General features: G+C 43.5%; 1 protein-coding gene across 1 annotated transcript in view; it reads right to left on the reverse strand.

The window, feature by feature from the left end:
- Nucleotides 1–12,623, reverse strand: part of DNAH9 (dynein axonemal heavy chain 9) — a 205,756-nt gene that overhangs the window by 41,549 nt on the left and 151,584 nt on the right. Inside the window, exon 60 of the mRNA XM_065647527.1 lies at nt 2,389–2,582. Coding sequence (XP_065503599.1) covers nt 2,389–2,582 — 194 coding nt within the window. The remainder of the gene's footprint in view (nt 1–2,388; nt 2,583–12,623) is intronic.

Here is a 12,623-nt window from a genome sequence, read left to right on the forward strand (position 1 = left end):
GCCTTATGCCTTTCTGAACAGCAGCTGGAGATGGGGCAGGGATATTCTAGGGTATCTAAAATACTCCTAATAATCTCTGGGGTAGGCTACTGAATTACTCCTTGACTGCTTAAATGCATTCAAGCGCTTGTCAAGACTCTCAGAGACAGGAAGGCTGGGACTATATTTGTAGTGATGTTAATTGATCATCAGTAAAGTACTTAATGTTGGCATGTTTAATTGGTATACAGAAGGAAGAGATCTGCAAGTTACAGATCATAGAAGATCACAGAACCATAAAATGTCCTGAGTTGGAAGGGACTCCCAAGGACCATCGAGTCCAACTCCTGTCCCTGCACAGGACACCCCACAGGTCACACCGTGTGTCTGAGGACGTTGTCCAGTCTCTTCTTGAACACTGTCAGGTTGGGGCTGTGACACCTCCCTGGGGAGCCTGTTCCAGTGTCCAGCACCTCTGGGTGAAGAACCTTTTCCTCACGTCCAACTGACCCTGCCTGGCACATCTTCCTGCCGTTCCCTGGGTTCTGTCACTGTCACAGAGAGAAGAGCTCAGCCCTGCCCCTTCTGCTCCACTGGTGAAGAAGCTGTAGGCCACGATGAGGTCTCCTCTTAGTCCCCTCTTCCCCAGGCTGAATAAACCAGTTGAGAACTAGAAAACAACTTCTGGGATTCAATGACATTGCAGATATGCAAAACTCAATGAATTTGTTAAGACACGTATGACCTTGAAATGCTACTGGCTCTACAGGATCCCTCACTTTTTGAAAGGTCACAGACACAATCCAACTTCGGAGGTGCTTAGGAAAACGAGAGAGCACATGACCATCAGCCTTCTGTGTGGTGGCTATATTTGAGGAATATGATACTATCAAGGAGGAACCAGGAAGTCAAAGGCATTTTGACTGTCATGGTTACCACTAACAATTTCACATTCGCTTTTGGGGTATGAGATTTCCCCAAACAAAAGCTCTTCTTAAGCCTTTTGGGTCTAGATTCTGACTATCCTGTATTTCAAGAAGAACTTTAGTCACAAACATCTACGAAGAAAGTCTTGGGGAAGGTGCTGTGGACTGTTAGTCTTTGCACGTGTTTGCGTTGTAACCTATTTCAAGATAAGAAACAAACCAAACAAAAACATTTAAATACTCTTGTGCAAACAGAAAAGTATGAGATGCTCAAATCCTAAAAATATCCAGCCAAGATTTTGAACTTGGATTCCCTTACCTTTTCATAAAAGAGAGATATGAAAGGAATTGAGGAATTGAAACTTTATGTTCTAGTTATTTTTGAGCTATGTGAGTACCACCATTTTGGTTGAAAGGAATTAATTGAGCTTGCTTAAATGAAATATGCACTTAAAATTTCAGGAAGACAAAAGCTTATTTTACTCAAACTAAATAATGACAGAAAAAACAATCTTTTCAGCTGAGAGAACACATGGATAACCCAGCCTTAAACGAGTAACAAATGTAAAAGAAGATGGTTTTGAACGGTATAATTATGATAAATTATAGTTATTTAAATTAATAAAACATTAAGAAATTGACCATAGTGAGACTTCACTCAGTCTTGCCTGCACTTTTCTGTGAATTTTAAAGCACAAACAGAAATCTAGTTCATACACTGAGTAACACAATCTGGTACATGCACCCATATACATGCACATGCCAGATGGTGGAGCAACATAAACCATTTGAGAGGCAGTGGCACGAGAGGCATTGCAGAAATGTCAGATCCCAGACTACTAGGACAGAGAAGAAAAAAACAAGTCCTAAAGGAGTGAAGGACCTTTAGTTTCTCTTGGAAGAAGCTTTTTCATACCTTCATGCAGTTTAGATTTGCCTAGTTACCTTCACTACATAATTTACAACTACAGCTTTCAGAACTAGCATCACATAAATTATGCATTTTACAGGAAAAAAAAAGAGAAAGCCTCTATAAGATTTTCCTTTCTAGACTTTATTCTTGTGCCTAAGGAACAACCATAAAGGATCTAGTAACTAATATCGACTTAAATGAACCCTAGGAGTTGTATTGATTGTTAAAAGTCTCTAGCAGCTGTATAACACCTGTGTGATGATGCTCATTTCTGACTTGGCATGTCTGCTCCTCACCCAGTGTGAGTTATACTGTTTCCATCGCTGTTGGTGATATTGGGGTTAGACTTCCCCAAGCAAGAAACTCCAGTTAAAATAAATGTGTTGACGGTCTTGCAGAGTTCAGAGATGACTCATTCAGCAGACTGCTTTATGAGAAACCGGTGTGCAGAACTCATATTCCGTAATCGATAAATCTAAACATATTCCTGAATTACTCCCGTTCCCCACAAAACACAGACCCACAGTTGTCTGTTAATCAAGAGCGTGACAGAGGCAGCAGTGTCCCCACCTGACAGCATAGGTCATGCGGTCGGGTCGGACGGCTCTCAGGATGCACAGGCGCTGCAGGGCTGACTTGTTCTTCCATTCCTGGGGGAATTTCTCCTTTTCCGGACACTCAGATTCCACAAATTTCTTCCACCGTTTTGCAGACCCCTCAATGTCCCGATCCAGATTCCTGAATTCCTCCATGGATGAGAGAGCCTGGTAAAATTCAAGGAAGGTCTTCAGAAGAATAACCCTACGTACCTTTGAACCATTTTTCTAAGATTACTGACTGCTCATGTTTTGCTCCATCAAAAAAGTCACAACTGGAGCCTGGGAAACAGCCAGAAACCCACAAGGATCAGACTTTGACCCTTCTACTTTCCCCAAATCTGTTGTCAGCACAGTCACAGGAGACGGAATCAACACAGGCCATTTGCAAGGCCACAGGAAAATACGACTGAGGACAGTTTCATACTCGTGGAAGATACATGCCCTGAGATTTTTTACCATGTGCATCCTCTGAACTGAAACACGCCTCACGGCTGCCCACAGAACGTCAGCTCTCAAATCCTGCTGCACCGAACACAACCTTCCCAATGGTCTCACCCACATCACTGCAACGCCCTTGCCCAGCAGTGAAGCCACACGTGGCATCCAGGCCATGGAAGTGACAATAAGGGAATGGATGAAAGAATTCAGGCTGAGAGAGCTGGGGTGTTCAGCCTGGAGAAGAGAAGACTCCATGGAGACCTTATTGTGGTCTTTCTGTACTTAAAAGGGGCCAATAAGAACAACGGGGACAGACTTTTGAGCAGGGCCTGTTGCGACAGGACAAGGGGTGATGGTTTTAAACTAAAGGAGGGAGATTCAGGCTGGACACGAGGAAGGAATTGTTGTCCCTGAGGGTGGTGAGAGCCTGGCCCAGGTTGGCCAGAGAGGTGGTGGCTGAACCATCCCTGGAGACATCCCAGGCCAGGCTGGACGGGGCTCTGAGCAACCTGAGCTGGTGCAGATGTCCCTGCTCATGGCAGGGGGGGCACCGGGGGAGCTGGGAAGGGCCCTTCAACACAAACCATCATGTGATTCTATGATTCTATGAATTTGGCAGTTCTCCATAACCCAAAGCGAGAAGAAATCTGCTCTCCTTTTTTGAAGCCAGAACTCAGAAATCTCAGGTGACCGGCACTTGTGACTCTCAGCTATCCCAAAAATGCCCAATTTGGATGGAAGCTGGAAATTTTAAGCCCCCATCTGACAGGAGAGTGCATTGGTGGCACTCCTGTGAGCTGCAAGTCTGCAAACAGTCTCCGTACTGCTTCAACAGACACAAAGAGAATTATGCAGCAAAAACTACAACAACCGATGGAAAAATGTACCTTTGCATCCAGGGTGCTCGGTATCCAAAGCTAAACTCAGGCTTGCCGTGCTCACCAAAACTGCTTTTTATAGTGATTTCATGGTTGGAATATTCATCCTCTTCACCTTTATACACATGCCATTATTTTTCTCTCCCTGTTGCCCTGTGAATCTACCTCTCTTGTCTGCATAGTCTGGTGCACACACTGTGAAGTCGCAGCACTGAGACTTCGCCACGCAATCGTGGTGATCATGGCACCCCAAATCTCAATAAACATAGTGCAAACTGTACATGGGTGGGCGCTTTCTTTGTACAAACATGCCTGTGCCAATATAAAAATCAAATCGCTGAAATTTATACTTGCTAAAAATAATCAAAGATTAACTTCTCAGTGCTACAAGTCTTCAGCAGAAACAGGTAGCTGAAGAATGCCCCAAAGTACAGCTGAGTAAGCCAGTACATAAATGATAATTACAATGAAAATGTAGCTAGATTTTTTGCTAGAAAGAGGCAACTATAAATGTTATGCAGAGAAATAAAGAATCCAAATTATCTTTCATACAAGTGACGGCAAAATGTATTGCACAGCTTGTAAGGTTCTTCTGGATTTCAAGCAAAATTCTCGCTGAAACAAACATCTTCAGAGCATTTTGCATAATCTGAAGCTGTAAGCAGTTGAACACGAAGTGGAAAAGACAAGTGAAGTATAAAAGACAGTGAATGAGCTATTTTCTATAGAAACAGAAGGCCACAGAGCAAAGCAGAAGTTTCTTGATGGGCAGAGGTGTTCTGCACCACTGATGCTCCAGCTCACATCCCGTAGCTTCGCTACGGAAAGCAACTAAGCAAGCTCCTTGAAAAATACCAGTGTCACACCTTATTCAGATCAACTGAAAAAATACACACTTGCCGAAGGGTTTTGGAAGTCACAGAAATGCCCTGACAAAAATGCTGAGAGATTGCCCAGGATACGGTGCTGCTGCAAATGAGGCAGAAGACACTGAAGGCCGCTCTGCTCTAAGAACGGCAGGAGAGCTGGGCTTCCCCTCTGGAGAGGCTTCCCAAGGAGATGAGAGCAGCGTCAAGCTTTGGTATTTCTAATAGACGGAATTTAGTTAGAAGCTGTACTTCAACACAAGGAGCAAACTAGGGGAGGAAAGGAGTCGGAAAAAGGGGCTCCTTATGACAAATGGGTTCAGCTTTTTAGCAGAGGCAATGCTTGTAGATGACAGAGAGAAGGAGGTTGTAAAGCTGTTCCCGGTGGGTGCCACGGACCCAGGCCATTTATTGAACATACACTGACACCATCACAGAAGCAATGGTTGGAAGAAACCTCTGGAGGTGTCTAGTCCAGCCTTGTGCTCAGACTAGGCCTACAGGCAGTGCTGGACCAGGCCAGCTGTGGCTTTGTCTACCAAAACGCTGACCTCTACAACGAAGCGCTCTCAGCCTCTCCGGGTGCCCTGTTGTAGAACTGCACTCTTCTCCCGGCAAAGAGGATTTTTTTGGTTAATATGTTGAAGCTGAATCTCCCTACCTGCAATTTGTCACGGTTGATCCTTATAACTTTCACTGCCAATAACAAGGAGAGTTTGGCTCTGTCATCCCACAGCTGGACAAATCCTTCCACCTTTCCTCACAGGTCATGAGCTCTAGGACCAGAACTGGAGCTATAGAGAGAGTTGTACTTGCAGGCATAACTATAGATGCTCTTCCAACAAATCAAGCCTTGCCCAAAGTCACAAATTCATCAGTATCTCCACAAAAGACACAGGTAAGAGCATAGTGCATGCAATACCCCTCGCTGGCTGCAGCACGGCTGACTCAGTTTGGCACTGGCCATCTCCATGCCAAACTCCCAGGGATCCTGAGGATTTCATGAAGAGGAGTGTGAGCAAAGTGGTGATGCAACAGATGTTCTTTCCATGTATGGATTAACACGGAGAAATGTCAGCGACAGAAGTACTTGCTTCAAAAATCAGTGCCATATCCCACTTTCTGTGGAAAACCAGCAAACAGAGCACAGAACATGAGAAACTGAATTTCACAGGATCAATGCTATCTCTTCTGATCTGCCAACACCTCGTCCTTGAAGCAATAAATATATATGATGCACCTCTCATAGTCAAACACAACACAATGGCAAAAGTTGAATTCAGTGGATTCATCAGTGCAAGTGTTTATATAAAACAATTTAATGCTGTTGACTTTTGAAGTGACTTACTTAAAACGCCACTTCAGAACTTTGGCTGCTGCTGCTTCGAGAAGTCTCTGGGTGATGTTTAACAAGGGAGACTCTGAAAAATTGCTTTCTTCTTACTAAATGACAGCCATGTAATCAGAGATGATAGTCTCTCTCTCCCTGAACAACGTTGCAGAATCAAGAAAGCCCTACTTGCAAGTAGAAAGTCTGTATTATATAAATTAACACTAAAATTTTCATTAGTCAACAATTTTAATTGCATTTATTAGGAGTGATGGCATTAATAAGAGATGTTGCTATTTAAAAGTCAGTGCAATGAAAGCTATCTCAATCAGTAATCTTTCTGTGAATATTAATTGCTTTTCTATACCTCTGCTGTGAAATTTTCCAAGGAACTTAGACCAACTGTAATACATCACTGTTTCCAAGCAGCAGGAGCAAAAGCAGGAATGGTCCATTGAGACAACAGATGGGTACTACCCATCAACCTGTAGTGTGGCTATTTTTGTCAGCATAATGAAGAATACATTTGTCAATCAGAGTTGTCATGGAAATTGAAAGACACAAAAAACATCGATCAAAATAAAATATGATCAAAAGAGCAGGAGGACTAAAGATCCTGTTTCAGAAACTGACCCTACAATCATCTCTGGTGGCTGGAAACAGGAGGGTCTTGAGTTTATATCTCAAAATGAGACTTTGGGAGCAAAACAGGGCTCCTCACACCACATCTAGGCAAGGATTATTGTTTTCTCAGAGAAAACGATTTTTCATGCACTGAATCACAGACAACTTGCTTTATCACTTTGGGTTTTTTGACATCTTCTCGTCTAAGTCAGAACCAGCTTTAAACTGGAGCCGACATGGCAGCAGATCTGTGAATCTGACACATTCGCAAATGCAAAATACTCTCTTTCCCCCCACAGCTGTAGGAAATAGAATGTGTATCAGCCATTGGCTTGGAGAAAGAAATCCTAATTGTCACTGCAGGGCAATGCTGGTGTCCTCACAGGGTGTCCTTAATTAGAAGGTCCTTCAGAGAGTCAACAGAGGGAAAGGGGATCTTTGCAGAGAGACAGTGTCTCAGGGGACAGGGACACATTCCAGATGGGCACAAGGAGCTGATACTCATTTTTGCTGCCTCCAGAGGATGGGCTGAGTCTTAAGTGAAAGGAACAGCTTCCATAGTCTGGTGTCATTGCTACTGCATGCGATTTATCTCCTGCTGCCAGATACACCACAAAAAGCTTTTGTAAATTTATTAGAGAAAACACTTGCTCTTATCACTAACAGCAGTTATTCTAAGGACACCATCTGGTCAAAACTGTCCCCAAGTTTAGGCATTCCTTCAGAACTCTTCATAAGATCTAAAAAAATCCAAAATATTTATCTCCATGCTTTCTTCCCTTGGCTCTAAAGGAAATGATCCTTTACAAAAGATTGTTTTGCATTTTAAAACTATTTCCATAATTTAAAATACCCTGCCCCAGAGTCATCTGTCTCAAGAACAGCTCTGGCCATGGTAAGTCAAACCAGCACCTCATTACCATGCTCTGCACTGACATAAATAGTGTGGAAAATCAGAATACAGTGCCAGTAAAACCAGTGCCGCCAGAGTGAGCTGCAAACACCTCTTAACCACATTCCCCAGTAGCCATGAGACTGGTTTGTAAAAACATATAATGAAATAATATTTTTAAAATGTGGTTTTTTTAAAAAAAGCTATCCTCACTTTTTAAGTCCTCAGGTTATACCTGATTCACGCTTTCAGTCTTACCTCCTGATACATCTTGCTTTAAAGAAAAAAAACCCCACCGTACCTATACGTTGAGAAGACACACTTCTTGCCTGAAGCTTGGGAAAAACCTCATGCATTTCAAATCACCTTCTAAATATCTTAGACTAGCACTGCAAGTTCTGCTTATATAGGCTTCTGTAAATATTCATAATTTCTTCCCTTCATTTTCTGCAGGTGGCCCACATCTTGTTAGGAAAACCAGCCTCCCCACAGTTGGAAAAAGCTCCTGGAAGAACGGGAAAGTCAAACCTGCATCTGGCTTTAACTGATAGATTGGATCATTCTGAAAATAGATGTATAGGGAGATCAATTCCTCCATTTGAATACTACAGTTAACTAGAGGGATTAATGTAGAAAATGATGGATTATTTGCCATCTTTTCCATACTAGGTTTTAGCTCATATTATTCATTCACTGAAGGTGTTATTTTCTGTTTAGCTGCACTACCTGAATTACAAAACTTCTAAGAAAAATTTCTGCCCAAGGTAAAAATAAAAACATGATGGGTTTGACAAACTTCAATCAGCTCTCAACACAAAAATGTTATTTTAATAATCTTCATTTCTTTCATAAAATCTGACAGACAAGCTCACTGATCGGTATGCCTCTGTCTTCATTCAAACGCCTCCTCGCTTTCTCTCCATATCTAAATTATACTAAAGGGTATGTAGCGCCATGACATGACACTATACAAAAAAACCATTCTTCTGTTTATCTGCAGAATCGTTCCTAGAGCATCACGAAATGCAGAACCCAGGAGTGCTCTGAGGAGTGCTGGCTTGGATCTCATTACCTTTTATTGGAAAATTCCAGGTGAAACCTGTATCATGAATCAGAAAGCAACGGCTTCAGCACTCAAGTCCTCCTACTAGTAGGTTCTTACAGCTCCACTGGATAGGAAAGGTCAGCAACAGAAATGAGATTTAGTCATAATCTTCCTACTCTAGTTACTTGTAAGCACCCACCAAATTTTCATGATTTTGCCTGAGATATTTCACAGCTAGGTTCACATTGCCATTTTTCCTTTATTTTCCGCAGATGTTGTACAGGTGGTTTTGAGAATGCTGTTCTGTCGAGCCACACTCTCCATGTTTCTTCTTCACTCTTTGATGCTCTCCAGCACATCAGGGACACACAGCCAGAACCAGAAGCAGGCCATGGGTCCCTGGTGACAGCTGAAAGATGGTACTTGTGTATTCCTGAAAAGTTCCCTGTATTTGACTGTTACAAAACACAGATGGGCCATCACCATGAGCCAATGCACAACAAAACTTAAAGAGAAAATACATTTCATGGACTGGAAGAGCTCACTTGAAGGATCTGTTCCAGGATGTCACCAGCTGGAAGGCTCTCCAGATCTGTAGTTCTGTGTCCTGATACAGATCATAGAATCGTTTTGGTTGGAAGAGGCCCTTAAGATCATTGAGTCCGACCACAACCTAAATCTAGCACTAAACCACGTCCCTAAGAACCTCCTCTATATGTCTGCTCAACCCCTTCAGGGATGGTGACTCCACCACTGCCCTGGGCAGCCTGTACATATATATGCACACAGGTATAGACTCATCCCTCAATGAGGCTTCTCACAGCTCTTTTCACAGCGAAAGCCTCACTCAAGGTTTCGTGGGGGCACCACAGCAGAACTGCCTCAAGAACAGGTAACCAGAGGCAAGAAGCTGCCCAGTCCCTTGGCGCACTCAGGCCCCTGGCATAATGCTCATCCATGTGCCACGCTACCTGCTCGAACGAGCTCAGCGACCAAAACTGCAAGCAATCTATGCCAGTCTCTCGCTATCCTCTATCACAAAGACTTTCCAAATGTCTGGCATGAATCTTTCTTGCAGTACTTCGAGATGCACCTTGCTTTATCCCTTACTGATACCAAAAAACAACTGCTCTTTCCCCTTTGGAGTACACATTTGAGGGCCATACCCTCCTGTCCCTGCAATCTTGAGGCTCTCAGACATAATCCCTTCTCCCTCTCCTTAATATCTTTTCACAGTCAGGTTTTCAGGTACCTGACGCTTCTCACTGCTCTCCTCCACCCTATTTCCAGAAGGTGCGCATCTTTCTCCAAATGCAACACTCAAAGATCGAATCAGACTCCAGCAGAGGCTTGGCCAACTCTGAGTGAAGTCAAAAGCATGTCCCCATGGCCCCGTCAGCCTAAATTCATTGCACAAGGATGCTCTATTCAGGTACTGGTGTTACTGTGGTCACTGATGCACTGTGATCACACGGTGGAAATGATACCAAGACAATGAGTGCCTCCACAAAAGGCCATCTCACGTGCCTCAAAGCAAGTAAGGCTTTGGTGTTACCATCAGGGTTCCAGAGATTGTTCCCAATCAAAATTTAGCTGAGCACTTAATCTGCAGTCTCCACAGCTGTTCATGTGAACCAACACTGCCATGTGAAGGAAATGTTTATAAGCTGTATCACATTTCAGAAATAAGGAGCTCCAACGGGTCACAGAGTCACAGAATCCCAGACCGGCGGGGGCTGAAGGGCCCTCTGGAGATCCCCCAGTCCAACCCCTGCTCACGCAGGGTCACCGGAGCAGATCACACAGGTCGGTCCAGGCGGGTTTGAATGTCTCCAGAGAAGGAGACTCCACACCCGCTCTGGGCAGCCTGGTCCAGGCTCTGGAACCCTCAAGCTCCTTTATGGCAGATCTGGCTCAAAAGGAAGAACTAACAGAGGAGTCAACTCCAAGCCAGTTGCCTTCATTGCCTTTCCAAAAGGCATCTTACACATGTAGGTACAGTCTATCATGTCCAAAAGGGGATGACGGCTGGCATACCCGCGGGTGTGAACAGAGCTCAGCCATCAGACCTCAGCAGTCACTCCTGGGCCCGCAGGTCACTGGTATTTTTTCAAAAGTGCACTGCTACTGTTTTGGTGTGGGTTTTTTTTTCTATTTTTTAAGCAAAGCGGTAGGACTTCAAAAGATGTACAATGTCTACAAAAGACATGTTTGATACCTAAAAGATAGCTCTGATGAAGCAATTACTTCCCTTTCCTTTCATTTAAAGAATGAAGGAACTTTTACATTCCAAATGAGCAGCTGACAGCAGGTTTCGTGTCATGGGGGGACTGGGAGTGCAGGACAGAGGCTGATGCTGCTGTGGGGGCACCCAGAAAAATGCAATTTCCACTGCAACTAAACCAACAAAGTAAATCTTTCAATATTTGATGCGGTCAAAAATCTCTGCTGTATTTCAGATAAACATCAGATCACTAGCCAGAAGGTCAAAAAGAAAATGAAAAAAAAAAAAAAAGAAAATAAAAGTAAAACGTTCTTAAGGATTATTTCTGTGAGACATTGGGAATGTTTCTCTGAGACTGGAGTGCCAGTGGGCACAGATGAATGTCCTCAAGAAACTTCTAGATGAGAGAAGATAAATGCACATCGAAGTGTCATAATCAATGTTTTCTATCAAAGATGCACCAAAGGCGGTACATCTGAAGAACGGAGTTAATAGAAGATATTTAATTAAGACTATGGTTTTCTGGTGTAATAATAATTCTGAATGTCCATGGGAAGCTATGAGCTGCAAGCTTTTCATATCTGACCAGTGTGATCAAAGGACCTTGCTTATGCACAAAGAACACAATATAAGCAGCAGATTGTGTCACAATGAATCTTTGACAAGAATGAAAAATTTTAGTGTCCAGAAAGTACAAAAAGTGAAAGTTGGAAGCGAGAGTTCTGTTCTTTTGTCAAAAAAATCCATTTTTCTTAAATGTAAAATATATGCTTCGGTATTTTATCTCATAAGCCATACAAGCAGTCTTATCATCTGCATTCTGCAAAATTATAAATATGGAGTTAATATACTACTTTGTCTACCGCTGTTCTCCTCAAAAGCTGAATTCAGTATTTAGAGCTCATTATTCGACATCACATTTATTAGACAATGCCCTTTCAGTCGCGTTTTCGTATCTGCATAATGAAAATTCTTCCTCTTCAGAAAAAGATGAGGGAAATGATTGGGATGAAGAAGTAATCCAAGCTGGCCAGGGGTATTCTTGCTGTATATTAACTAGCCTCACTTATCCTATGGGACACATCTGCATTCAGAGATGAAGAGGCACTGCAGAAAATATCACAAAGAAAACCAGACTCAGGAAATGCGCATCTGTGCAAAGGAGATCCAGAGCCGCCTGTGTCCCGCCTGTGGGAACCAGACGGACGCCCAGTTGATCGGGGACCGTGGTTCTGCAGAAGGCACGAGGCGACGTGGACACAACTCCCCAGGAAGGGCACAGCATGGAGGGAGTCGGTGCTTGAGAGAGTTTCACAGCAGAGATCCCCAGGGTCACAGGGAAATCCATTCACCCAAACTTCAGCCAATCTCAGAGGCCTGAGAACTGCCCCCATCTTTTAAAAAGGGCAGGTTTTGGCAAAGGCGGCGGTGAAAATGGATAGCAAGGGCATGACCACTGGCTGTGTTGGTGGTGGTGAAGCTCAGGAAGAGCTCAACTTAACTCTGGGTACTTTCATTTAATTTTTTAGGCAAGTACCAACTGCTCTGCTGAACCTCTAAGAAACATGTGGATGGTCTTCTGGCACTGGGCACTCAACAGAAGATGCACAACTATGCCTCGTGTGAGGCTTGGCCTAAGCTAATAAGGCCACTGATGGGCAGATTGTGTTAGATCAGGATTAAAACCATGCTCATGCATCTATAAAGCTGTTCCAGCATAAAATTGTCTCAGACTATGGGGAGATGGAGTTTCTATCTGCCCATCTCACACCCCACCACACCTAGACAGTGAGGAGAAGACACAAACCTTGGTCTTGCCTGCTGATCTTCTCCTGAATCTGCAGCTACAGAGAAAGGCCAGGCACAAGCTCACCACGAGCTGCAGAGTTTGCTAGTATGTTGCTGGCTC

The sequence above is a fragment of the Caloenas nicobarica genome, chromosome 18 (assembly GCF_036013445.1).
Source record: "Caloenas nicobarica isolate bCalNic1 chromosome 18, bCalNic1.hap1, whole genome shotgun sequence".
Classification (NCBI taxonomy): Eukaryota; Metazoa; Chordata; class Aves; order Columbiformes; family Columbidae; genus Caloenas; species Caloenas nicobarica.